We start from the raw sequence: 24,620 nt of genomic DNA on the forward strand, positions 1-24,620 counted from the left end.
CTATGTTTCTCTGCATGCTCTTGCCTCAGTTTCCCACTCACTCCTGGACCTGCTTGCCTCTGCTCTTGGTGGTTCCTTCTTCAGAGTCTGGAGCTGTGCACCAGCCTAGTGGCTGGCATCTCTGTGAGCAGAACGAAGTCTCCTCCTACCAGGCCCGCTGTCACACTCTACCTGTCTCTTGAGCCACCCCCTCTTTGCTTCTCCTGGTTCAAGATGGTCAGGAGTTTGTCTCCCCAGCAAGACTGGATATTCCTTGTGGACAGGAATATTTCCCACTGCGGCCCTGAGTACACAGTATGCATCTCAGTGCGAGGAGAGTGGCAAGAACCGAACTTCTAGAGCAGAAAGGAATCTTAAAAACCATGTTCCACGAGGGAACTGAGGCTCGACGCGGTTAAACCATCCACCCGCCTGAGGTCACTCCCCTAAACAGCCACAGTGCTGGCTGCAGGACCAAGTCTCCAGACTGCCATCCTGGTGCCTGCCTGAGGAGGCCTCCGTGCCTCGGGCAGTGAGTGAGTTGAGTATGCCCACATGAGTGAGGGAGCTTGGGCTTTGGGTTTATCTAGCTTCTCTGAGCCACAGGTTCATCATCAACAGGTTTCTTAGGGGTCAACTGGGGTCATGTCACTTGTGAAGCAATGGGCAGGGCGCCTGGCACACAGAGTTCAATAAATATGCATTTACCACTCATTTCCCTCAGAAAGGTCGGGATTTAGAAGAACATGTAAAGATAGAGCTGGAAGCGGTGGCCTGAAAGCCTAAAGGGCTGAAAGATGAACAGCTCTATATTGGACGTCAAATTAGCCATGGGCAGTCAGAGTGGGGGCCCCACTGTCCTCTAGAGGGCTCTCTGCTCAGGCCCTGATCCTTTATTTTCTGGCTCAGTTTTTCCTCCTTCTCTCAGCTCCGCCCTGTGGCTCAGGGACCTCTTGCAAGAAGCGCTTTCCTGTAGGCGACAGGCTTTGAAGATTAAATGACCTCAAAGGAATAGCTGAGGGGCGTATATGACCTCAAAGGAATAGCTGAGGGGCATCTGAGTTTAGAAGGTAAGACCTCACAAAGAGGAGAGCTGGGAAAGCTTGAGAAGCTGTTCCCTTCGAGGGATTCCTTGGGCTCCGGGGTCTGGAGGTGGAAGGGGGTGTGGGACACCCGGGAGGGAGCTCAGAGCCCGCTGGCAGGGGGCCCTTTGGTCCGGAGCCCTCCTGGGCGCTCCAAGGTTTGGCCACAGTTCACACATTGCTTAACTCAAGCCTTCTTTGTCCGGCACCTCTGGTGAGTCGGAGAAAACGAAACTGAAAGCCGGCTGTTGTCTATGATAGCACTTTTGCTGCAGTGTCTCTTTACTCTGATATTTTATTTGGGATTTCTTTGACTCCCTTTCCTTCCCTGCTCCTTTATTTCTACCAGCCCATCTCACACCTGCTGTAACAGCAACCCTGCACATGAACATTTGTCTCAAAGTTTTCATTGCCAGGGTGGTGTGCTTTCATAGCACGATCGATGAGATCTCTGAGGGAGGGGCCTTTGATACTGTCAGGGTGGCCAGATTGCCAAAAAGTGGTTGCTATGTGGGTTCTGTAGCAGGTGCAGTTTTACAGATACTCAAGTAACAGTTTGGTGCTCATGCTTGAATTGCAGTTCTGTTACTCACACCTGGCGGAGGGCTGTTGGACTAAATCAACACCACCAGGTCCCCTGTTTATGTGCTGTGTGTGTGCACACAGGTGGGGAGACCAGGATTCGCTGAATTATTATTTTTTCATAGTGGGACATTATTAGTTCTCTCATTTATTGAATGCCTAATATTTGCCATACGTGACATGCATGACTGTATTTACTGTTGCCCCCTCTGGAGGAAACAAAATTGAGAATAATCTAATGCTACACAATTAGGAAGTAACAGTCCGAAGTTACACAACCAGCGGTTCAGACTTCAATCTTGTGAGGTTGGAGCTTAAGCTCTTTCCGCTTTTCTGTATTATTTTGAATAGAAGCACAAAGAAGACCTGCCCAGCGCCAGCAAACAAACACGCTGAGAGGAATCACACTTCCTGTGGCGTAGGAAATGCAAATTGACACAACACAGATTTCTTTTCCCCCTATAAATGAGAGTTCTTTCTTTCTTTCTTTTTTAAGAGCCCATCTATTTCTGGCAAGAGTATGTTTATATGACATCAGAAGACATTTATTAACATAGCTTGAGAGTTTTTAAAATGATCATATCCTTTTGTTGTGGGACAGAGAACTGGTTCCAAACTCAGGTTTGGCTTCTAGCTGCTCAAAAATCAATACTAGAGAGACAGGTGATGGTGGGAAAGGGAAGGTTGCTTTATTCAGGAATCTGACAACCCGGGAAGATGGCAGACTAACGTCTCAAAGACCATCTTCCCCATGCAAGGGAAGCTGGGGAAGGCATGGGGAAAGGGAGGGGGTGGGGGCTGCGTGCCGAAGAAGCAGATGCCCAGGCAGTTAGTCATTTGTCAGTATGACCCTGAACAGACATATTGGCATCATCAGCAGCTGGCCCTTCACTCCTCAAGGCCAGGGGTCTGCACATCTCAAGGAAAGTAGATTAGTTCCGCTACAGACCGAGGGACTTAGGTCAGCACACACCAGTGCATAGGCTTGAAGCAAATTAACACTTAAGACCTGTTAGTGTGCCATTACTCTTTGACCAGGCATTCAGTTCTTTGAAATCTATCATAAGAAATCTATTATAAGATTTCTCATAAGAAAACAAGCTTTAGGGGCACCTGGGTGCACTTGGTTAAGCGTCCAACTTCGGCTCAGGTTGATCTTGCAGTTCGTGGGTTCAGGTCCTGTGTCGGGTTCTGTGCTGACAGCTCAGAGCCTGGACCCAGCTTCAGATTCTCTCTGTCTGCCCTTACCCCACTTGCACTCTCTCCCTCTCTCTCTCAAAAATAAACATTAAAAAAAAGAAAGAAAATAAAGTTTAAAAAGCTAAATTAACTGAACCATTATTTAGAATGGTTAAAAAAATTCTAATTTTAAACGTCTTGTTTAAAAATTGTTTTTAAAAACTGCTCAGTAGTGGTGCCTGGGTGGATCAGTCAGTTGAGTCTCTGACTTCAGCCCAGGTCATGATCTCATGGTTTGTGACTTTGAGCCCTGCCTTGAGCTCGCCGTTGTCAGCACAGAGTCCTCTTGGGATCCTCTCTCCGCCTCTCTCTCTGTCCCTCCCTTGCCTGCACTCTCTCTCAAAAATAAACATTTAAAAATAAATAGGGGCACCTGGGTGGCTCAGTCGGTTGGGCGGCCGACTTCGGTTCAGGTCATGATCTCGCGGTCCGTGAGTCCAAGCCCCGCATTGGGCTCTGTGCTGACAGCTCAGAGCTTGGAGCCGGCTTTGGGTTCTGTGTCTCTCTCTCTCTCTGACCCTCCCCCTGTTCATGCTCTGTCTCAAAAAAATAAATAAACATTAAAAAAATTAAAAAAATAAATAAATACTGCTCGGTAATAAGGAAATGAAGCAACTGTCTGGTGGCATATTGCCATTAAATTTTTTAAAGTTTATTTATTTATTTTTGAGAGAGAAAGAGAGAGAGAGAGAAAATCCTAAGCAGGCTTGATGCTATCAGTTCCAAGTCTGAGGTAGGGGCTTGATGTCTCAAACCGTGAGATCATTACCTGGGCTGAAATCAAGAGTTGGCTGCTCAACCGACTGAGCCACCCAGGTGCCCCAACCATTAAAAATATTTTAAAAGACTTTGCAGTAACATAGGAAATTATTTATACTATGGCATTAAGTGAAAGAAAGCAGGATACTTATACAACATCCTTACATAGCATGATCTCAACTATTTTTAAAAAATGTATAGAAATATACTAAAATGTTAACAATGGCTATTTCTGGGTGGTGGGACTGTAGCATAATAATTTTCTAGAGCAAATAGTTCTATATTAATAACCAGATTAATTTTTCCAATTCAAATGCTTCCTCACTATTGTGAAATTACAGATAGCTCTCTCATCTCCCGGTGGGATGTCAGAAGACTGCAAGAGTATTGTTTTCCCTCATACTGCTGGTCCGTAGTCAGATAACTCCGATTTACCCTGACAGGAGTTCTAAAGCTCCATGTCTCTTTGATCAAGTCCCAAGAAGATACATTTTCATTTTCTTAAAGGAAAGGCACAGAGTTGTAGCCACTGGTAATTACCATCATGGAGAGCAAGAGCCATAACAACCTTCAGGAGAGACCCACACCCTCCAGCAAGGGGAGGGCATCAGTGGAGGACAACCAGTTGATCAAAGCGGTTGAAAAAGAAGACATCAAGCTGGTTCAGCAATTGCTGGAAGGAGGGGCTGATGTCAATTTCCAGGAAAAGGAGTGGGGCTGGTCACCGTTGCATAATGCGGTACAAAGTGGCCAGGAGGACATGCTACATCTTCTGTTTCGTTACGGCGCTAATCCTTGTCTGAGGAAGAAGAATGAGGCCACTCCCTTCATCATCGCTGGGATTGGAGGAAAGGTGAAGGTGCTCGAACTTTTACTTTCTAAAGGTGCAGAGGTCAATGAGTATGATGCTAATGGCTTCACAGCTTTCATGGAAGCTGCTGTGAATGGTAAAGTCGAAGCCTTAAGATTCCTGTATAAGAGTGGGGCAAAGGTGAATTTGAGTCGAAGGACAAAGGAGGATCAAAAGAGGCTTAGAAAAGGAGGGGCCACAGCTCTAATGGATGCTGCTGAAAATGGACATGTAGATGCCTTGAAGGTCCTCCTTGATGAGATGGGGGCAGATGTCAAAGCCCGTGACAACATGGGCAGAAATGCTTTGATCTATGCACTTAGGAACTCTGATGATAGAAAGGTGGAGGTCCTCACTCGCCTTCTGCTGGACCATGGGGCTGATGTCAATGTGAGGGGAGAGAAAGGGAAGACACCCCTGATCCTGGCAGTGGAAAAGAAGCACTTGGGTTTGGTGCAGATGCTTCTGGAACAAGAGCATATAGAGATTAATGACACAGACAGTGAGGGCAACACAGCACTTCTGCTGGCTGTCCAACTCAAACTGGAAGAAATTGCTCAACTGTTATGTGAGAAAGGAGCCAGCACAGACTGTGGAGATCTTGTTATGATAGCGAGGCGCAACTATGACAGTTCCCTTGCAAAGTTTCTTCTCCTTCATGGAGCCAGAGAAGATTTTCACTCTCCTGCTGAAGACTGGAAGCCTCAAAGCTCACGTTGGGGGGAGGCCTTGGAACATCTCCACAGAATATACCGCCCTATGATTGGAAAACTCAAGATCTTTATTGATGAGGAATATAAAATTGCTGACACTTCTGAAGGGGGTGTCTACCTGGGGTTCTATGAAGGGCAGGAAGTAGCTGTGAAACGCTTCTATGAAGGCAGCACACATGGACAAAAGGAGGTCTCCTGTCTGCAGAGCAGCCGAGCAAACAGTGACTTGGTGACGTTCTATGGGAGTGAGAGCCACAAGGACTGTCTGTATGTGTGCCTTGCCCTCTGTGAGCAGACACTGGAGGGACACTTGGATAAGCACAGAGGGGAGGCTGTGGGAAATGAGGAAGATGAATTTGCCCGGCATGTCCTTTTCTCTGTATTTAAGGCTGTGGAAGAACTACATCTACTGTGTGGATACACTCATCAGGATCTGCACCCCGGAAACATCTTAATAGGTAAGTCCCCCCAGTCTTCTCTTAAAAATTATGGGGTGTTTATTTACAAAAGGAAAGGATTTTCATTATAGATAGGAAAAGAGTAGAGTACATGTATACTATTCTGTTCAAGGACTAATGAAACTGATTCATAATTATAGTGCAGTCTCTCCTGCTATGAGGTATAACCTTTACCCCACATGGAGGTCCCAGATGCCAATGGAATACCAGGCTAACCTTATATACTTCCCTTGGCAAATGCAAGTATGAAGGTATGTCTTAGACGGGGTCAGCTCCAGAAATTTGAATTCCTAAAGTAGCCTGCAAGTCAGAGAATCCTGAAGTTATGTTCCTTCAGACAAGATGGCAGTCACCGTAAAACTGAATGGCAAAACTGAGGTCAAAATTGGGCATGCCAGGATAAGATGCAACACAGTGAAACAGCCTCCAAGTAGGCAGAACAAGACACTACCCACTGGCTCAAGCCAATAAACAAACATACAAACAAACAAGCAAATGAAAGCAACATTAAAGAAAAGAAGCAGAGCTGAGTGTAAAGTCCCAGGAGGCAATGTGGTGCAGTAGAAAGAGTCTTGGCTTTAGACAGGTTGAGGGAGGCTTGCAGCCCAGTCCTGCCACTTGGTAGCTTTGCAACCTCAAAGTCACTTGATTCTGTGAGGCTTAGTTCTCTCGTTTAAGACTGATAATACTGCTTTGATAAGGTTGTTATGAGGTCTAAGTGCAGTATGTTAGACAAGTTACCTGTGTTATAGGTGCTCAACCAAGGCCAAGTTCTTGTCTAGAGGGCTAAGCAGAAACAGTTACCTAATCTACAGGCATGCATTGAGATTTAAGCTAGGTGTAGGGGAATAAGACAAAAAGAGGGTTCAGGTATGGAAAGGCAGAGAACAGTGTTTAAGGTCCTGGACAAGACCTGGAAAGAAGTAGGTAAACCTAAGAACACAACTGGAATCTGGCTTTTAGTTTGAAGCCACTAGTCGCACTCCTTCCTGGTGTTAAGCAACTTTGCTGGGGAGACTGACAAAGGCCAGAAATATGTGCAGCTCTACCAAGTGAAGCAGTCTCAAGATTCAGCCAAGGGCAGGCTCCTTCCCACTTCTAAATATCTATCTTGATGCAAAAGGGTCATATATCATGTTCTAAAGAAAATTACTTGTCACTACCTATTCTTCAGAATTTCTGGCACCACCTCTTCTATTCTTAAGCTTGGACAATAAAGAATAGACTATATTTCTGCCTCAGGTGGTGAACCTAACGTATACTAGAGACTATTCTTTGTATTAAATCCCTAAAATGATAGGGAAAGATGGTTAAATGACTTCATAGCTGAGATCACAATAACAAAAGAAGTTTTACAGGACAAAATATTTGAAGAGTCATTAAGAGACTGAACATGATTGGATGGGGTTAAAGAAGGACACAGGAGCCAGTATAAATGCAGGAGGCCACAACTAGATGTTACTCATAAAAGTAGGATCAGTGCAAAGAAGCCCCACTCAAGAGTAATGGAAGCCAGAGGCAGGAGATGACAAAGGACCAGGTAACAGGAAGATTACTGCATTGGTAGAAACTAGGAAGCTCAAACCCTGTGCATCCCCTCTCCCCCACAGACCAAGCATCTATGACAGGCCTGTCTGTCTGCAGACAGGGAGACAGGGCTGCTACTCAAGACAGTGGGTGGTTGATGATCTCAAGAGAAACAAAGAACATTTAAACCCACAAGATTTGTGCCAAAGCACCCTACTGAGTGGCATGTCCTTCTTACCCCTAAGTTTCACTGAATAATGTAAAGCAGTTCTGACAACTGCCTCCATTCCCCTATGTTGGATAGCATTAACAGAAACAACTCACAGGGCATCAGGGATTCTCAACTGCAAAATGAGGCTTATAGTAAAAAATGACTTAAGATATTCATGAAGTACCGATACCATAAGAGAGATGCATGAAATAGAAGAATTAACACCCAAGGAAACAAAGCTAATTGAATGTATTAGTTTCCTATGGTTGCTGAAACAAATGATCACAAACTTGGTGTCTTAATAGAAACTTATGGGGCGCCTAGGTGGCTCAGTCAATTAAGCCTCCAACTTTGAGGCTTCGACTCAGGTCATGATCTCATGGCTCCTGAGTTTGAGCCCTGTGTCTTGGCAGGCTCTGTGCTTACAGCTCAGAGCCTGGAGCCTGCTTCAGAGTTGGTCTCTGTCTCTCTGTGCTCCTCCCCTGCTTGCGCACTCTCTCTTTTTCTCAAAAGTGAATAAACATTAAAAATTTTTTAAACAATAGAAACCTATTCTCCCACAGTCCTGGAGGCCAGAAATCAGTACCACTGGCCCCAAATTAGGTGTCACCAAGACCAAATTCCCTCTGTAGGCTGTGGGGGGAGACTCTGTTCCTTGCCTCTTCCTCTTGGCTGCTGATATTCCTTGACTTGTAGCATCACTTTAATCTCTGCCTCTGTAGTCATATTGCTTTCTCTTGTGTTGTCAGATCTCCCTTTGCCTCCACAGAGGGTAGTTGTTAAAAGTTCTCACTACATAAGGATGTATGTGATTACACTTCGGATTCACCCTGCTAACCCAGGATAATCTCTCCTATTTTAAGATTCTTAATCACATCTGCAAAATCCTTTTTTGTTTTGACTATATAAAGTAATATTCAGGGGCGCCTGGGTGGCTCAGTCGGTTGAGCATCCAACTTCGGCTCAGGTCATGATCTCACAGTTTGTGAGTTCGAGCCCCGTGTTGGGCTCTGGGCTGACAGCTCAGAGCCTGGAGCCTGCTTCCGATTCTGTGTCTCCCTCTCTCTCTGCCCCTCCCCTGCTCATGCTCTGTCCCTCTCTCTTTCCCAAAAATAAATAAAACATTAAAAAAATAAAAATAAATAAATATTCACAGATTCCGCGGATTAGTACATGGGCATTTACTTAGCTTACCTTATTAAGTAACCACAATACAACTTTGAATATAATTAATAAAACCAGAGAACAAAGATAGGTCATGTCTTCCAAGAAGCAAGAATAAGCATTGTGAAAAGAACCAAATAGAGAATTTGGAATTTAAAAATATGATTGTTTAAAATTTTAAAACTTGGGGTGCCTGGGTGACTCAGTCGGTTGAGTGTCTGACTTCACTTTAGGTCATGATCTCACTGTCTCTGAGTTCCAGCCCCGCATCAGGCTCTGTGCTGATAGCTGAGAGCCTGGAGCCTGCTTCAGATTCTGTGTCTCCGTCTCTGTCTGTCTCTTTTCCACTCATGCTCTGTCTTTCTCTCTCAAAAATAAAATAAAAACATAATAAAATAAAAATTTAAAACTCAAGACTGGGTTGAAGATTAAATGAGTGAACTAGAAGATTTGCCCAAGAAATTCTCCAAGGAAATAATAGAAAAGTATAAAGGGATGGAAAGGGAAAAAGTTTAAGAAGTCAGGAATTAGATCCAGAAGTTCTAATAGGCATTCCAGAGGGAAGAAGAGAGTGAGGCTGAAACAATATTTGAAAAAAAAAATCGCTGAGAATGTCCCAGAACTAAAAGATGGATATAGTTCTCTTATTGAAAAGACTCACCAAGAGCTGAGGTAAGTATGGAAAAAACCCCATTGAGCCACATCTTAAAGGAATTTCAAAGCATCAAAGAAAAAAGAGAAAACCTCAAAAGCTCCCAAGAGAAAAAAAATTATCTACATAGAAACCAAAATCAGATTGGTAAGGGACTTCTTTCATCAGCAACCTGAATGCCAAAGGAAGGCACTGAGGAGAAAGAGCCTATTTAACAGCTGAATGTTAGTGTCACCCCAGAATTCATATGTTGAAACAATAATCTCCATATGAGGGCACTTGGAAATAAGACCTTTTGGAGGAGATTGGATCATGAGGGTGGAGCCTTCATGAATGGCATTAGTGCCTTTTTTTTTCACAATTAGAAATAATTTTTTCATTTTCTCCAGCTTTATTAAGACAAAATTGACATGTAACATTGTGTGAGTTTAAGGTATATAATGTGATGATATAATATACGTACGTCTATATTGCAAGATGATTACCACAATACAGTTAGTTAACACATTACCTCACATAGTTGCTGTTGTGTGTATGTGTGGTGAGAACTTATAACATCTACTCTCAGCAACTTCAACTATATAATACAGTATTGTTAACTATAGTCACCGTGCTGTGCATGACATCTCCAGAATTTAGTCATCTTGTAACTGGAAGTTTGTACCCTTTGACTGCCTTTAGCCATTTCCCTGACCTCTACCACTGGCAACCACCAATCTAAATCTCTGCTTCTATGAGTTCAGTTTTTTTTTTCATTATTTAAAAACATTTTTTTAAATGTTTATTTTTAAGAGAGAGAGACAGAGAGACAGAGAGACAGAGCATGAACGGGGAAGGGGCAGAGAGAGAGGGAGACTCAGAATCTGAAGCAGGCTCCAACCTCTGAGCTGTCATTACAGAGCCCAAGGTGGGGTCTGAACTCATGAACCATGAGATCATGACCTGAGCCAAAGTTGGACGCTTAACCAACTGAGCCACTGAGGTGCCCCTCAGTTTTGTTTTGTTTTATTTTTTTTAGATTTCACATGTAAGTGAGATCATATAGCATTTGTGTTTCTTTGTCTGACTTCTTAAACTTAGCATGATGCCTTCAAAGTTCATCCATGTTGTCATAAATGGCAGGATTTCTGTCTTTTTATGGCTGCATAGTGTTCTGCTGTGTGTGTGTGTGTGTGTGTGTGTGTGTGTGCCATTTATTTATTTATTTATCCCTTCATCTGTCAATGGACACAGCCAGTTTCTATGTGTTGGCTAACATAAATAATGGTGCGATGAACCTGGAGACGCAGTTACCTCTTCAAGATGGTGATTTCATTTCCTTCAAATATGCTTTTCTATTTTATCAATTTTTAATTTTTTTGAGAAACTTTCATGGTGTTTTCCATAGAGGCTGCACCAATTTACATTCCTACCAATAACACACTAGAGTTCCCTTTGTTCCACATCCTCACCAGTGCTTGTCATCTGTCTTTTTGGTGATTATTCTAACAGATGTATGGGATGATATTACATCATAGTTTTGTTTTGCACTTCACTAATAACTACTGATATTGAGCACCTTTTCATGTATCTTTTGGCTCTTTTAATGTCTTCTTTGGAAAAAATGTCTATTCAGGTCCTTTGCCCATTTTTCAGTCAGAACATTTTATCTTTGCTATTGTATTGAATGAATTTTATAATTCACTCCAAACCAGATATCTGATTTGCAAACAGCTTTTTTTTTAATTCTGTACATTCCCTTTTAATTTTGTTGATGGTTTCTTTTGCTGTGCAGAAGCTTTTAGTTTGATGTAGTCCCTCTTGTTCATTTTTACTTTTGTTGCCTGTGCTTTTGGTGTCGGATCTTAACTATCACTGCTGGGACCAATATCAAAGAGCTTTTCCTCTACGTTTTCTTTTAGGAGTTATAGGGCTTCAGGTCTTACATTTCAGCCTTAAGCCATTTCAAAGTAGTTTTTTAAGTGGTGTAAGACAGGGTTCCACTTTCATTCTTTTGCATGTAACTATCTGTTTTTTTTCCAACATCATTTTTTGAAGAGATTGTCTTTTGCCCATTGGGTATTCTTGGCTCCCTTGTGAAGAATACATATGTGTGGGTTTATTTTGGGGCTCTTGATTCTGTTTAATTCATTTTATACCAGTACTACATTGTTTTGATTATGAGAGCTTTGTGATATAGTTAAAAACCAGGAAGTGTGATGCCTCTAAATGTGTTCTTTCTCAAAATTGCTTTGGATGGATTAATGCCCTTATAAGAAGAGGTCATAGAGGGCTGCCTGGGCGGCTCAGTTGGTTGATTCTCTGACTCTTCATATCCACTCAAGTCATGATCTCATGGTTTGTGAGGTTAAGCCCTGTGTTGGGCTCTGTGCTGATAGCATGGAGCCTGCTTGAGATTCTCTCTTTCCCTCTTTCTCTGCCACTCTGCCACTTGCACTTTGTCTCTCAAAATAAATAAACAAACAAATAAATAAACATTAAAAAAAAGAAGTCATAGAGCTAGCTAGTTATCTTTCCACCATATGAGGACACAGCAAGAAGATGGCTGTCTATAAACTAGTAAGAGGGTCTTCACCATGAACCCAGTCCTGCTGACACCCTCATCTCAGATTTCCAATATTCAGAACTGTGAGAAATAAATTTCTGTTGTTTAAGCCACCCAGTCTATTGTGATTTGTCATAGCATCCAGGACTGACTGAGAGAACAATCACATTATTATTGTTCACATGTGATTCAGAATAAATACATATTTTTGATTGCAGTATTATTAGCACACAGTGTTTTATTAGTTTCAGATGTATAATATAATGATTCAACAATTCTATACATTACTCACTGCTCATCACAATAAGCACACTTTAATCCCCTTTATTTATTTCACCCATCCCCCTCCACTTCCCCTCTGGAAACCACCAGTTTGTTCTCTGTATTTAAGAGTCTGTTTTTTTGTTTGGCCCCTTTTTTTTTCTTTGTTCATTTGTTTTGTTTCTTAAATTCCACATATGATGAAATCCTATGGTGTTTAGGTTTCTCTGACTTATTTCACTTAGCATGATAGCCTCTAGGACCATCCATATTGTCACAAATGGCAAGATTTCATTCTTTTTGATTGCCGAGTAATATTTCATTCTCTCTCTCTCTCTCTCTCGATACATATGTATATCTTCTTTATCCACTCATCTGTTGATAGACAATTTGGCTACTTCCATATCTTGGTTATTGTAAATAACACTGTAAACATAAGGGTGCATATAACTTTTCAAATTAGTGTTTTGTTTTCTTTGGGTAAATATCTGATAGTGGAATTACTGGATCATATCATATCTATTTTTAATTTTTTGAGAAACCTCCATACTGTTTTCCACAGTGGCTATAGTAATTTACATTCCTACCAACAGTGCACACTTTTTCTCCACATTTTTACCAACATTTATTTTTTGTCCTTTTGATTGTAGCCATTTGACAGGCATAAGGTGATATCTCATTGTGGTTTTGATTTGCATTACCCTGATGATGAGTGATGTCGAGAATCTTTTCATGTGTTTGTTGGCCATTTGTATGTCTTCTTTGGAAAAAGTTTCTATTCGGGTCCTCTGCCCATTTTTAATTGAATTGTTTGGGGTTTTTTTGGTGTTGAGTTGCATATGTTCTTTATACCTTTTTGGCATTAACCCCTTATTGGATATCTCATTTGCAAATATCTTCTCCCACTGAGTAGGTTACCTTGTTGTTTTGCTGATGGTTTCCTTTGTTGTACAGAAGCTTTTTATTTCAGTGTAGTCCCAATAGTTAATTTTGCTTTTGTCTTCTCTTCCTGAGGAGACATATCTAGAAAAAAATGTTTCTATGGCCAATGTCAGAGAAATTACTGCCTGTTTTTTCGTTTTCTAGAATTTAATGGTTTCAGCTCTCACATTTAGGTCTTTGATCCATTTTGAGTTTATTTTTGTGTATGCTGTAAGAAAGTGGTCTATTTTCATTCTTTTGCATGTAGCTGTCTAGTTTTCCCAACACCATTTGTTGAAATACATTTTTTAAGCATTCAAGGATCCAGGAAAACTTTCTGCCCACAGACCCTACATGAAAGATCTGCTAGAGGATATGCATAAGGAAGGAGAGAGAGTCTGGGAGAAAATAGTAACTTATAAGAAGCAAAGAATAAACAAAGAAAGAATTCATTGTTTATGTAAATTATGCACATTGTTTTTTTTTTTAAGAATTACAAATATATTAATCTTAGATGACATCACTGTGGTGGGAGTGAGGATGAAGAGGTTCTTGATTCATTCATTGACAGCAGGGTGGAGTGGGCAGATTTTGTCCGGACTCTGCCCATCAACTGTTAACAGTCTGTGATGATGTAAGTTTAAAATTTTGATAGTACTTTAACAATGTCTATTGAATCTAAACAAAACAAAACAAAACTGGGGCTTGTTAAAAAAATCAAGTGTTAGGCAGAGATGTGAAGTGTTCCATCAGGCACTTGCCAATTTAAGTAGTAGAACTCAGCTCCAAGTGGCTTAAACAATGAAGGGGATTTATTAGTTCGAATAGCTGAAAACAGTCCATGGTTATGATCTGCATCCCATCTGCCCCTTCAACCTCCTTTCCAACTACATCCCTCCTCTCCAGGTACTCAGCCTGCTTTCTGTCAGAGTGGAATTCTTTGGGTTCCTTTCTGCCTTGGGAATTCCTATCCGGAATTCTCTCTTCCCTGCTCCACTTATCCACTCAAATTCTACTAATTTTGAAAGAGAGAGAGAGAGAGAGAGAGAGAATGCAAGCAGGGGAGGGGCAGAGAGAGAGAGAGAGGGAGAGAGAGAATCCCAAGCAGCCTCCATGCTGACAGCATGGAGCCTCATGTGGGGCTCAAATTCACAAACTGTGAGATCATAACCTGAGCTGAAATCAAGAGTTGGATGCTCAACCAGCTGAACCACCCAGGTGCCCTAAGAGTCCTTCCTCAAGGAAGACTTCTTTCCCACATACAGCCATATGGTTCTTGTTATCAACTTTCAGTTTCCTGCACTTTTGGCTAGTACTTTTAAAGTTGCAATTAACTTTGTGTTTATTTGTGTAATTATTCACTCAATATCTATCTCCTTGTTCAGCGACTCTGAACCCTGCAGGGTCTGTGCCGTGTTCTCCTCCTCCACTGTCATTTTCCCCCTCACTAGACCCTTATTGAATAATTTAGTGGACACATTTTTGTCAGACTGTGGGTTTCCGTGCAACTTTGATATCTAAGTTCAGAATAAAAAGGGTTCGAGAAGCACACAATTCTGACTGTCATCCTATCTGGAGTTACCCAGTTTTCTTTCTTTGACTCCTTCAAGCCAGAAGCAGGAGCTACTTCTTCAAGGACAGATCACTGACTTGTTCTCCTCTCATATTGTTCCGGATCTCTCCTGTCCATGCATCCCTCTGTCTGAGGACTCAGTGGCTTCTTTCCAGGGAGAAGGATTCTGAAGAGGGATGAGGCAGTGACTCATAACAAGCACATGGTTAATCCATGATAACTGCTTACAGCATCATAGTGGGCTGTGGGTGATGGGCTTGATTTAGTGGAGTGCTGTGCTAATCTGGCCTTGGATTTGGAACCTTGTTGGTTAGCTGTTGTGTAGCCTTAGGAAGTCAACATAACTCCTGCCAGCGGTTTCTTTATAAATCTGTGCTCTTTGCCCCCAGGAATTGCCTGAATGGGGAGCTAGTTAAATTTATCCTCATCCTACCTCACCCCCAGGACTGGAAAAAAATAAAATTTAAATCCTGCCCTTGGCATATACCTAACAGGTGAAACGATGTGGTGCACATGGCTCTTTTGAGGAGCAAATGGCCATGCAGATATAAGCTTTGTTGCTGCTTTCTTTGGCGATGGTAGCACATTGCGGAACATATTTATTTAATTACAACAGGAAGAGAAAGGATTTTCATTGCATCTCTACAAACTATCCCCTAGATTCCAAGAATGCTGTTTGCCTGGCAGACTTCGATAAAAGCATCAAGTGGGGTGGAGAGCCACAGGAAATCAAGACAGATCTAGAGGTAATTTCTACAACTAGTTTACTTTTCCATCTTTCACCTTCCTTTTTTTGTTTCATTCATTCCCTTATGTCCTATGGCCAATTAGAGGTCATCATTTCTATTTTAACTAACTTTCACAGTGTTTTCCCAGAAATTGCTGCCTTCAGTCCTGTGCAGACAGTAGCATTTCTCTGGGTTGGTGTGGAGTTGGTTGTTGCTGTGGTTCCTTTCTGTATCTCTTTGGATCTCTCTCCTTCTGCACCAGCTAGATAGTAAATAAATCGAGCATGCCACATCTCTTCTAAAATTACCTCCAAGAAGCATCTCCAAATCACCTCCAGAATTCCTGCAGGAGGTATTTTCTGCCTAAGGACAAAGCAGTTGAGATTTCTTTTCCCATTCCATCCAAACTGGGGTGCTAAACTCCTGGGAAGGCCAGATACTACAGCCCTCTGAAACACAAGGGAGGGATGAGATTGATCTTCAGCTTGAAAGAGACTAATCTTGGCCAAAAGGGTTAAGACCCTGAATAGCTGTTTCTCCTGGGAGGAGAGAGGGCAGAAACAGAGCCTGACCTCTGCAGACCAAAGGTTCCAGATTGATTCTGATCCTGTCAGGGCAGCTTTGTCCTGGGGGATTCTCCAGGGTGCTCAACTTTCAACCCCAGGAGCAAGAGCTCTCTATCCATGTCTGGCCTTTGCTGTTAAAAGCCTCAGATTTTAGCTTCTTCCCTGACTGGTGTCTTGCCTGCTGCATGAAGTTCCTATGCTGACCTCCTTCTTGGCCTTTCCTCCCTGTCATGACCTAACTCCTGGGGCTATCACTCTGTCCCACTGGACCTGGACTGGCTCCTTTATCTGCTCCCTGACATAGCCCCAACCCAAAGTCCCAGTTCCCAGCCAGATTCCTACCATTTCCCTTGCTTAAAATATTTTTCTTCTCCCCTGTTTATCTGTATGCTGTCCATACTTTAAGATCAAGCTCAAATTCCTCTTCCTTTAAGCAGTCTGCCCTGACAACTCTGGCCCATGATTACTTTTCACTCCTTATAAACCTCAGTTGTGGGGACCATATACTGCCTCGAAGGGTTCTTTATACACTACCTGTGTCTTTTCTCCCTAATACGCCTGTGGACTCCTTGAGATTTCTCCCACTTTCCATTTGGTCATAACCTATATCACACCTCCATACAGAGTGATAATTCTTGAATACCTTTAGCTCAATTTATGGGTTTCATGCAGGCCCTTGGACTGCTGGTCCTATATGTGGTAAAGAAGGGAGACATCCCTTTTGAAACCCTGAAGACTAAAAGTAATGAAGAGGTGATTCAACTTTCTCCAGATGAGGAAACTTGTAACCTCATTCATCACCTGTTCAACCCTGGAGAAAATGTGAAGGAGCATCTGAGTGGCCTGCTGGGTCATCCCTTCTTTTGGAGTTGGGAGAAGTAAGTAAAGCTTGATTGCATATTTCAGGCATCCAGAAGGGAGACAGTGAGTGTATTAGTCAGGAGATTTTATATATAACATATATAAAATCATGTATCATATATCCAAATGATAAATATAAATATATATTTATTTTTCATAAGGAAATGGCTCAGGCAGTACTGAGGCTGAGAATTTTCATGATCTGCCTCTGCAAGCTGGAGACTCAGGAAACCCAATAGTGTAATTTAGTCTAAATCCAAAGGCCTGAGAGCCAGGGGGCACTGATGATGGGGATTCCAGTAAGGGTCTGAAGGTCTGAGAGCCAAAAGGGGTGAGGGCAAAAGAAGGTTGATGTCCCAGATGAAGCCATAAGACAAGAAGGGGTGAATTCCAGGTTTTGTTCTATTCAAGGACCTCAGGGGATTAGATGAGGCCCATTCACAAGGGGAAGGTGATCTGCTTTCCTGAGTTCACCAGTTCAAATACTAATCTCATCTGGAAACACCTCACAGATATGCCTAGAATAATATTTAATCTGGGTCCCTTGTGGCCAGACAAGTTAACACATAAAATTAACCACCATGGTTAGGTGGTGTGGGAAGGAGTTAGGCTGGGAATCAGAAGACCTGGGCTCTCCTCTCAGCTTGGCATCTCCTGACTGTGTATCTTGGGAGTAGTGACTTAATGTCTCTGGATTCTGGTTTTGTTTTCTGAGGAAAAGAAAAAGCCGGGGTGGGGGGGAAGGGGGAGCGGAGAAAGAGAGCAAGATGCCTGCCTCTTCCAACATACAGAATTTTTAGAGACATGGTTTTACTACTTTTATCAAAAACCAAAATGTAACATTGTTCTTTCTGAAAAGAGAAGGCAGAGTGGAATGACCATGATAATTTTGTCATCTTCAGCCGCTATAGGACCCTTAGGGATGTGGGAAATGAATCGGACATTAAAATGCGAAAATGTAACAGCAGGATTGTCCAACTACTGCAACTTGAAATGTCTGAATGTTCCAGAAGTTTTGCCCAGTGGACTTCTAAGGTATGAACAATTCCTGTGTCTGGAAGTTATTCCAGGAGTAAGGATCTGTGTAATGTGTTATGTTAGTTTTTTTTTTTTTTTTTTAACTTTCAGTATACTATTGGCCTGGCTCAGCCAAGGGGTAGAAGATGTGATTTCCCTGCCTTCCTCCCCATCCCAGCCCCCTCTGCCCTGTTGGGTCTCTGTCTCATCTTTCAGAGGCTAGGCCCTCCTGACAGACTCTCATCTAGACTTCTCTTCAGGATGGCCGCGTCCCAGCCCAGGAGTCTTTTCCTTTCTCGTGGCTCTTTCCCTCCAGCCCTGGTTCTAAGAGAGGCCTGGCTAATCATCCTATTACTATTGTGACAAGAGCAGCTGATTAAATAGAGTTTAACCCCAAGGAGGTCCCGCACCGTGAGACTTCTCAGTCCAGGGAGAGATTGGCTGTCTCTGCCGACTGTCCAGCCCAGCTCTGAGGGCCCACATACACATCTACATTCTGCCTGGGGAAACACACCATGAAGAAATCTTTCAAATTTCTCTTCTTCAAGAAATGGTCCACCTAACTTGAACTAAATACAGTAAAACATAACAAATCAATCATCACCTCGATCTGGTCAATGCTACCAAAACTTTTGTTATTATTACTTAGCAGATACCTGTCGAGTGCCAGTTTCGTGCTAGACCCATGTGAGGCTGTGGGCATGTAAGGCAGAGTACAGCATGGTCCATGGAGGGCCGAGAGACCCACAGAAACACTGGCTGTATGATACATGCTGGGCTCCCTGGAGACAGTGCAAAGCACTATGGAAGAATCCATATCTCCAGGTCTTTGACCGAAACCAATAGCTTCCCAATCATATGCCTGATCTAGGACTGCTTGTCTCACACCTCTTTGTTTTCTGGGTCTCATTTTGCTTTCCTTCCCTTGTTTTCCTCTAGATGACACATCACACTCATAATTGCTGCCTTAGTGTCCATTTCCCCCCACTACCCTGTAAATTCCAGGGGGGCAGAGACTGTCCGGTGTCATGTCTGTTACTGAATTCCTGGCATGGAGTAGGTATGCCATGACTCTTTGCTAAATGAATGTCTATAAAACTTCAGCTAAAACTTAAACTTTGAGAAACAGAGAAGTTTGAAACAAGAACAAGTGATAATAACAGCTGACAATTCTGTAGCACTGACTCTATGGCAGTTATAGTTCCCAGGGCTTTGTGAGAGTTTCCACAGCTAATCCTTATAACAACCTCTAAGGCAATTACCTCCCTTTTGTGGGTGGGCACACTGAGGCACAGGCAAATACTTTTTCCAAAGGCACAGAGCCAGCAACAGAATCTGAAGCTGGGCAGTCGGGCTGCCGATGCTGTGTGCTAAAGCTACTCACTGCACGAAGTGATGATGCCATGAAGTCCACCTGTTCATTTAATTGCTGAGGAAATTGAGACTCAGAGGTATAACCTGAAATAGCCAGACCTGGAAAAGCAAAGATTGGCAGCGCCTGGGAAGGAAAACCTGTTCTTTTGTTTCCCAGTTCATCAGTTCTTTCCCCAAAACTTTATGGACTTATGATGCATTTTGACTGACTTCAAGCCTTACCTTTTTACTATTTTTTAGGTTTTTTTTTAAGTTCATTTATTTATTTTTGAGAGGGAGAGCACAAGCAGGGCAGGGGCAGAGAGAGAGAGAGAGAGAGAGAGGGAGACACAGAATCCAAAGCAAGCTCTAGGCTCTGAGCTGTCAGCCCAGAACTTGACGTGGGGCTTGAACCCATGAACCACAGGATCATGACCTGAGCCGAAGTTGGATGCTTAACTGACTGAGCCCCCAGGCGCCCCTCAAGTCTTATCTTTTAATTCCCATTTGAGACTTTGACTTTCTGTCAATTCTCACGACTTGCCCATTTTCACGGTCATACATTCAGCTTTGCGGCAGCCCCAAGGAGCCAAGTTTTCCAGCGTGTGCTCCTGCCTCCTCCCTCCAGGGCGCCCCGCGCTGGCGTGCAGTGGCTCAGCCCTTCTCCCAGGTGCGCTGCACATGGCACATGTGGACTGTCTCAGCAGGTCTTCGCTGGGGTGGTCTAGTCACCCGTGACTCTTGAGGGACTCTATCTTCACGACTGTTGGGTGCTATTCTCTTACCCCTAATGCTTTGTAAAAAGGAGAGCCACCTATAAGGGTGCAAACACACAGAGAAAGGCATGGGCTTGGGAGACGCTGCTGTGAGATACTTAGAGGCAAGGAGGAACATGGAACCTTTGGAAATAGGATTCAGAACAAAACAAAATCCACCACACTCATTTTGGCAATAGCTGCCGGGTCCGATTTTAGTCTGAACACCTCTCTTCAGGGGGGAAATGTAATCAATTACCAATTTGGACAGGTGGCCACCAGGATAAAAATATTGTACAGTCTAATGAGTAAATTTCCTAGGATAGTAGCCAACGAATGTCTAAACCATGTTTCAATATATTTAACTTCCTATGAAAACAATTCACTGAGAAAATAGATACCAGAATGTGAAGTTACTTATAATCCCACATCTAGACACAACTACTGTTAGCATTTTGATGTTATAGTATTTACTTCTGTTCTTTTTCTTTCTATTAATTTACTTTATTAATCAGTGGTAATTTGGGCATATATTCAAATTCGCATTTTGCTTTTTTGTACTAATAGTGCGTTAGGGTTTATTTTGTGTTGCTACTACATTTTTGCTTAACATTTTGTTTTGTAGATTGACAACTACGTTATGCAAGAAATGAATAAGTATTATGAAAACAAACGCAAACGTTATAAGAATACTGTGAGTGATCTGTTAAAGTTCATCCGGAATTTGGGAGAACATATTAATGAAGAAAAAAACAAAGAGTAAGTACTATTTCTGTTCCTGTAAGTCATCTATGAAATGAGGGTGATTTAAAAATCCAATTCTAGGGCTGCCTGGGAGGCTCAGTCTGTTGAGTGTACGACTTCAGCTCAGGTCATGATCTCGTGGTTCATGAGTTCAAGCCCCGTGTTGGGCTCTGTGCTGACAGCTTGAAGCCTGGAGCCCACTTCGGATTCTGTGTCTTCCTCTCTCTCTGCCCCTTCCCCATGTGTGCTCTGTCTCTCTCTCTCTCAAAAATAAATAAACATTAAAAAAAATTAAAAATTCAATTCTAAATTTATATCTTCTATTTGTTAGAATAGGAAATTTATTTTGATGGAAGAAAAGTAATTCCTCCCCTCTGGAAAAGGCCAACACAAGGGTCTTACAGTGAATGACAGATGTGCCCCGCAGGCTCTTATCCTCCTTTTTAGCTATTGCTGAGCTCTCTTGAACAGAAGGGTAGTGACTCCCTTATGGGAAGAAATGCAGGGGCCCGGGCAGCTGGCTAAAGTGAATGTGGTGCTGTAAAAGTCTCAAAAGTAGCCCCTGTTAGTGAAATCAGCTGGTGCAGCCTAAAATGTTAGCTGTAAACTCACAGAAAGCTTGCAGTTTTCAGGGCTCTTTTGGATTTTGGAAATGTAGATAAGGGACTGTGGAACTGTATCATCTCCATGTTATGGAGAATAAAACGGGTTCACAAAAATCAAGTTGCTAATTAGTTGAAGAGTTAGGAGATGAATCTTGTTCTGTCAGATTAAAAAAATTTTTTTTAACGTTTATTTATTTTTGAGAGAGAGAGAATGTGAGCAGGGGAGGGGAAGAGAGAGAGGGAGACACGAAATCTGAAGCAGGCTCCAGGCTCTGAGATGAGAGCACAGAGCCTGACACAGGGCTTGAACTCACGAGCTGAGACATCATGACCTGAGCCGAAGTCAGATGCTTAACTGACTGAGCCACCCAGGTGCCCCTTGTTCTGTCAGATTTTAAAGTCCTTACTCCCTCTGCTCTAGAAACCAAGGGAGCAAAGAGATCTTTGGTCGCAGATGCTATAATGGGGGAAGACGATTTGGGGGCAACCATGCCAATATGTTTATGTTCCATTTCAGGATGAAGTCGAGAATTGGAGAACCTTTCCAGTATTTGCAGGAGAAATTTCCCGATCTGGTCATCTATGTCTACACGAAACTACAGAACACAGAATACAAAAAGCATTTTCCCAAAACCCTCAATCCCAGCAAGCCTTAGTGTGATAGAGGTCATCCCTGAGTGGTGGCTGAGCTTTTAGAGTTCAGGGAGGTACTTACTTAGCTGTGATCTGGGGCAAGTCACAACTCTCTGTCTGGGTCTCTTAACTAACCTGGTTGTTTGCGGGGATGTTAGCGGGTATATCAGGCCCTGACACAGTGCCCAGTTTTCCCACATGTTTACAACGAAAAAATGTATATGCTCAAACTACCTTCCTTGTCTTTTTTATGGATAAAGCTTAGTGGTAGGAGCTGGGAGGGCATCCTGCTAAGATTCCTCTTGTCAGTTACACCCCAGGAGTTGAGTGGCTACACCTGTAATGCTTCTATGTTTTACCTTGATTGTCTCATTTAATTCTGCCAAGGACCTTGCAAGACAGGGTTTATTATCTCCATTTAAGAACTGGCAGACCTGAGATTCAGAGAGTTTGAATTACTTGCCCAAGATCATACAACTTGCATAGAGCACTGTATAAATGCATGTCGTGTTATTGTTATCACTTACTTGGGTATTTAGAACTTAATCACTAGCCCAGGGATCTTCTGGATGGATCCCCAAAGGAATATGCCAAAGGGACTCCAGAAAGCTCATTCACTCATTTACTCCACTTATGCATGCATTCATTCATTCAATATTTGTTGAACACCTAGTATAAGACCAGACACTAATTGTATGAATTCCATTCCTTCTAGAACCACCTACATTGGTTTTCCATGACCTCAAGGCAGTAGTTCTCAACTGGGGGCAGTTTTGCCCCTCAGGGGCCATTTAGCATCATCTGGGGATGTTTTTGGTTTTAAATCTGGGAGATAGGGCATGTTATTGTCATCAGATAGATGGAGGTCAGGGATGATGCCAAACATTCTATAATGCACAGGATAGCCCCCCACAACAGAGAATTATCCAGCCTAAAATATCAGTGGTACCAAGACTGAGAAACTCTGCCTTAAGGAATTGGGACACTTTGAACTGGCTTGGGGACTAGGACCATGGATTGTGTAGACCACCTCACAGAGGAGTGACTTGGATTTATTTTCTTGCTTTTGGATTTGTAGTGAAACAATTCCAGTGTCACCTCCCCAGAAAGCCCCCTGAGCCCCCCCCACCCTCCATCCCCCAGTCTGAGTGCTCTTTCTGGCCCCCTAGCACCCATAACCAGAGCATGCTTCTCTCCACCTTGAGCTTGCTTCTTCCTCACTGGAATGTAAGCTTTCAAGGACCAGTGATATTTATAATGTTTATTTATTTATTTTGAGAGAGAGAGTGAGTATAAGCGAGGGAGGGACAGGGCTCAGCGTGGAGCTCGATGTGGGGCTCGATCCTACAACCATGAGATCCTGATCAGAGCCGAAATCAAGTGTTGGACACTTAACTGACTGAGCCACCCAAGCACCCCAATATATATTTTTTGATTTGTATCATTAGTGCCTAGCAAAATGTCTGCCATATGGTAGCATTCAATAGTCACTGAAAAATGAATGAACCATCTTTATAAATGAATAATAATGTTACCTTACATTTTAATCGTGCTTTATAATTTATAAATTACACCCACATATTTTCTCTTTTAGTTTTCAAAATTATCCTGTAAGGTAGGTGTTGTTATCTTCATTTTGCAGATGAGGATAGAGACATATTGATTTACTCTAATACATAGCTAGAAAGTATCACTGTCTTGATTTGAACATATTTTCTGGCATTAAGTCTGATGTATTTTCCACTTATCCTCGTTCTGGTGGTCAAGGTGGAGCCTTGTAATGGGAGGAACTGGGGATAAAACAGTATCTTAGGTTCTTTCTGAAGAGATGACGACAGTAAATGAAGTTAAGAAGAGTTGGAAGTCAAACTAAACATAATTGACACTGATGTCCTCCACTCTCACCTATGATTGCATGGATCATCCTCTCCTTGCTTAAAAAAAAGGTACTGGAAGAAAGAAACTTAAGGCTGTTCTGTAAGGTTTTAGGAGAAGCAAGATTGCCTTAGATTTTAAAATTAAGGTTTGTTTTTCTGATTTGTAGTAAGTACCTGGTTATGTCAATCAAAATGCCCATTTGTAAAGCATAGTCAATAAAACTTGGAGTCATCTTATTCAGTCTGATTTTCTCTAAGTGATATTTCCACTATAGAGAGTAGTGATAAATATAATAGAAAATGCTCAATGAATAATTCCTGGTTAGGTTTTAAGAAAGGGCATCCTCCTCTTTAATAATGGGAAAAGGAGCCTATTTTCAGCCTTTCAGTAATTCTGGAACAATTTGAGGCTGGGGTGTCTGTAGAGAGAGAAGGAAGGAACTGATCGTTTTACCCTCTGCTTTCATTCTCTGAGGGTTTCTGTGGATGCTCTGCAAATATTTCTCACTTGGTCCTCATTATCACAAACATTTCACTGAGTTTGTAGCTCATGTTGGGTGCTATGTTAGGCAAGGTGATCCTGTGCCCGGACTTGTCAAGCAGAAGTGCCAGTTACATAGAGAAGAGGGAAGTTGCCCACCTGGAATGTACTGGACAAGTAATACAGGGGAGACAATTATGGTAAACGTAACAATTACCACTTCTTGAGCACCTACTGGTTTCCAGTGCCTAATGCTTCTATACATGACATCCATCAACACCCAGGACAATGCTATGAGATGCAATTATTCCATTTTACAGAAGAGGCAATAATGTGCAGAAAGGATCGATAAGTTGCTCGAGTTCACAAAGGTGGTAAGTGGAAGAGCTAGGATACAAACCCAGGTCTGCAACTCCATCAGGTGTGGCCTCCCCAGAGAGCCAAAGATGGTGAGTTTGGCAGAGCTGAATGATAATTGTGAGTG

General features: G+C 42.5%; 1 protein-coding gene across 2 annotated transcripts; it reads left to right on the forward strand.

Annotated features, from left to right (window-relative positions):
• Positions 1 to 896: 896 nt before the first annotated feature.
• On the forward strand, positions 897 to 23,892 carry RNASEL (ribonuclease L). Of its 2 annotated transcripts, none has more exons than XM_043569469.1 (7): positions 897 to 1,049; positions 3,983 to 5,662; positions 15,177 to 15,262; positions 16,483 to 16,688; positions 17,574 to 17,706; positions 20,422 to 20,555; positions 21,663 to 23,892. In XM_043569469.1, exons 2-7 carry the CDS (start codon positions 4,186 to 4,188, stop codon positions 21,799 to 21,801), a joined length of 2,175 nt encoding a protein of 724 aa, XP_043425404.1. In that variant the 5' UTR covers positions 897 to 1,049; positions 3,983 to 4,185; the 3' UTR covers positions 21,802 to 23,892. The 2 variants fall into 2 exon arrangements, with proteins under 2 accessions (XP_043425404.1, XP_043425405.1); XM_043569470.1 differs by having other exon boundaries at positions 4,149 to 5,662.
• The last annotated feature ends 728 nt before the right edge of the window (positions 23,893 to 24,620 follow it).

This window comes from Prionailurus bengalensis, chromosome E4 (assembly GCF_016509475.1).
Source record: "Prionailurus bengalensis isolate Pbe53 chromosome E4, Fcat_Pben_1.1_paternal_pri, whole genome shotgun sequence".
NCBI classification, from domain to species: domain Eukaryota; kingdom Metazoa; phylum Chordata; class Mammalia; order Carnivora; family Felidae; genus Prionailurus; species Prionailurus bengalensis.

What these genes read in the sequence shown, in the direction of transcription:
- RNASEL (XM_043569469.1), top strand. Translation starts at nt 4,186, where the DNA reads ATGGAGAGCAAGAGCCATAACAACCTTCAGGAGAGACCCACACCCTCC. An exon ending in CCCCGGAAACATCTTAATAG is followed by an intron (nt 5,663 to 15,176) that starts GTAAGTCCCCCC and finishes ACTATCCCCTAG; the next exon opens with ATTCCAAGAATGCTGTTTGC. An exon ending in AAATCAAGACAGATCTAGAG is followed by an intron (nt 15,263 to 16,482) that starts GTAATTTCTACA and finishes GGTTTCATGCAG; the next exon opens with GCCCTTGGACTGCTGGTCCT.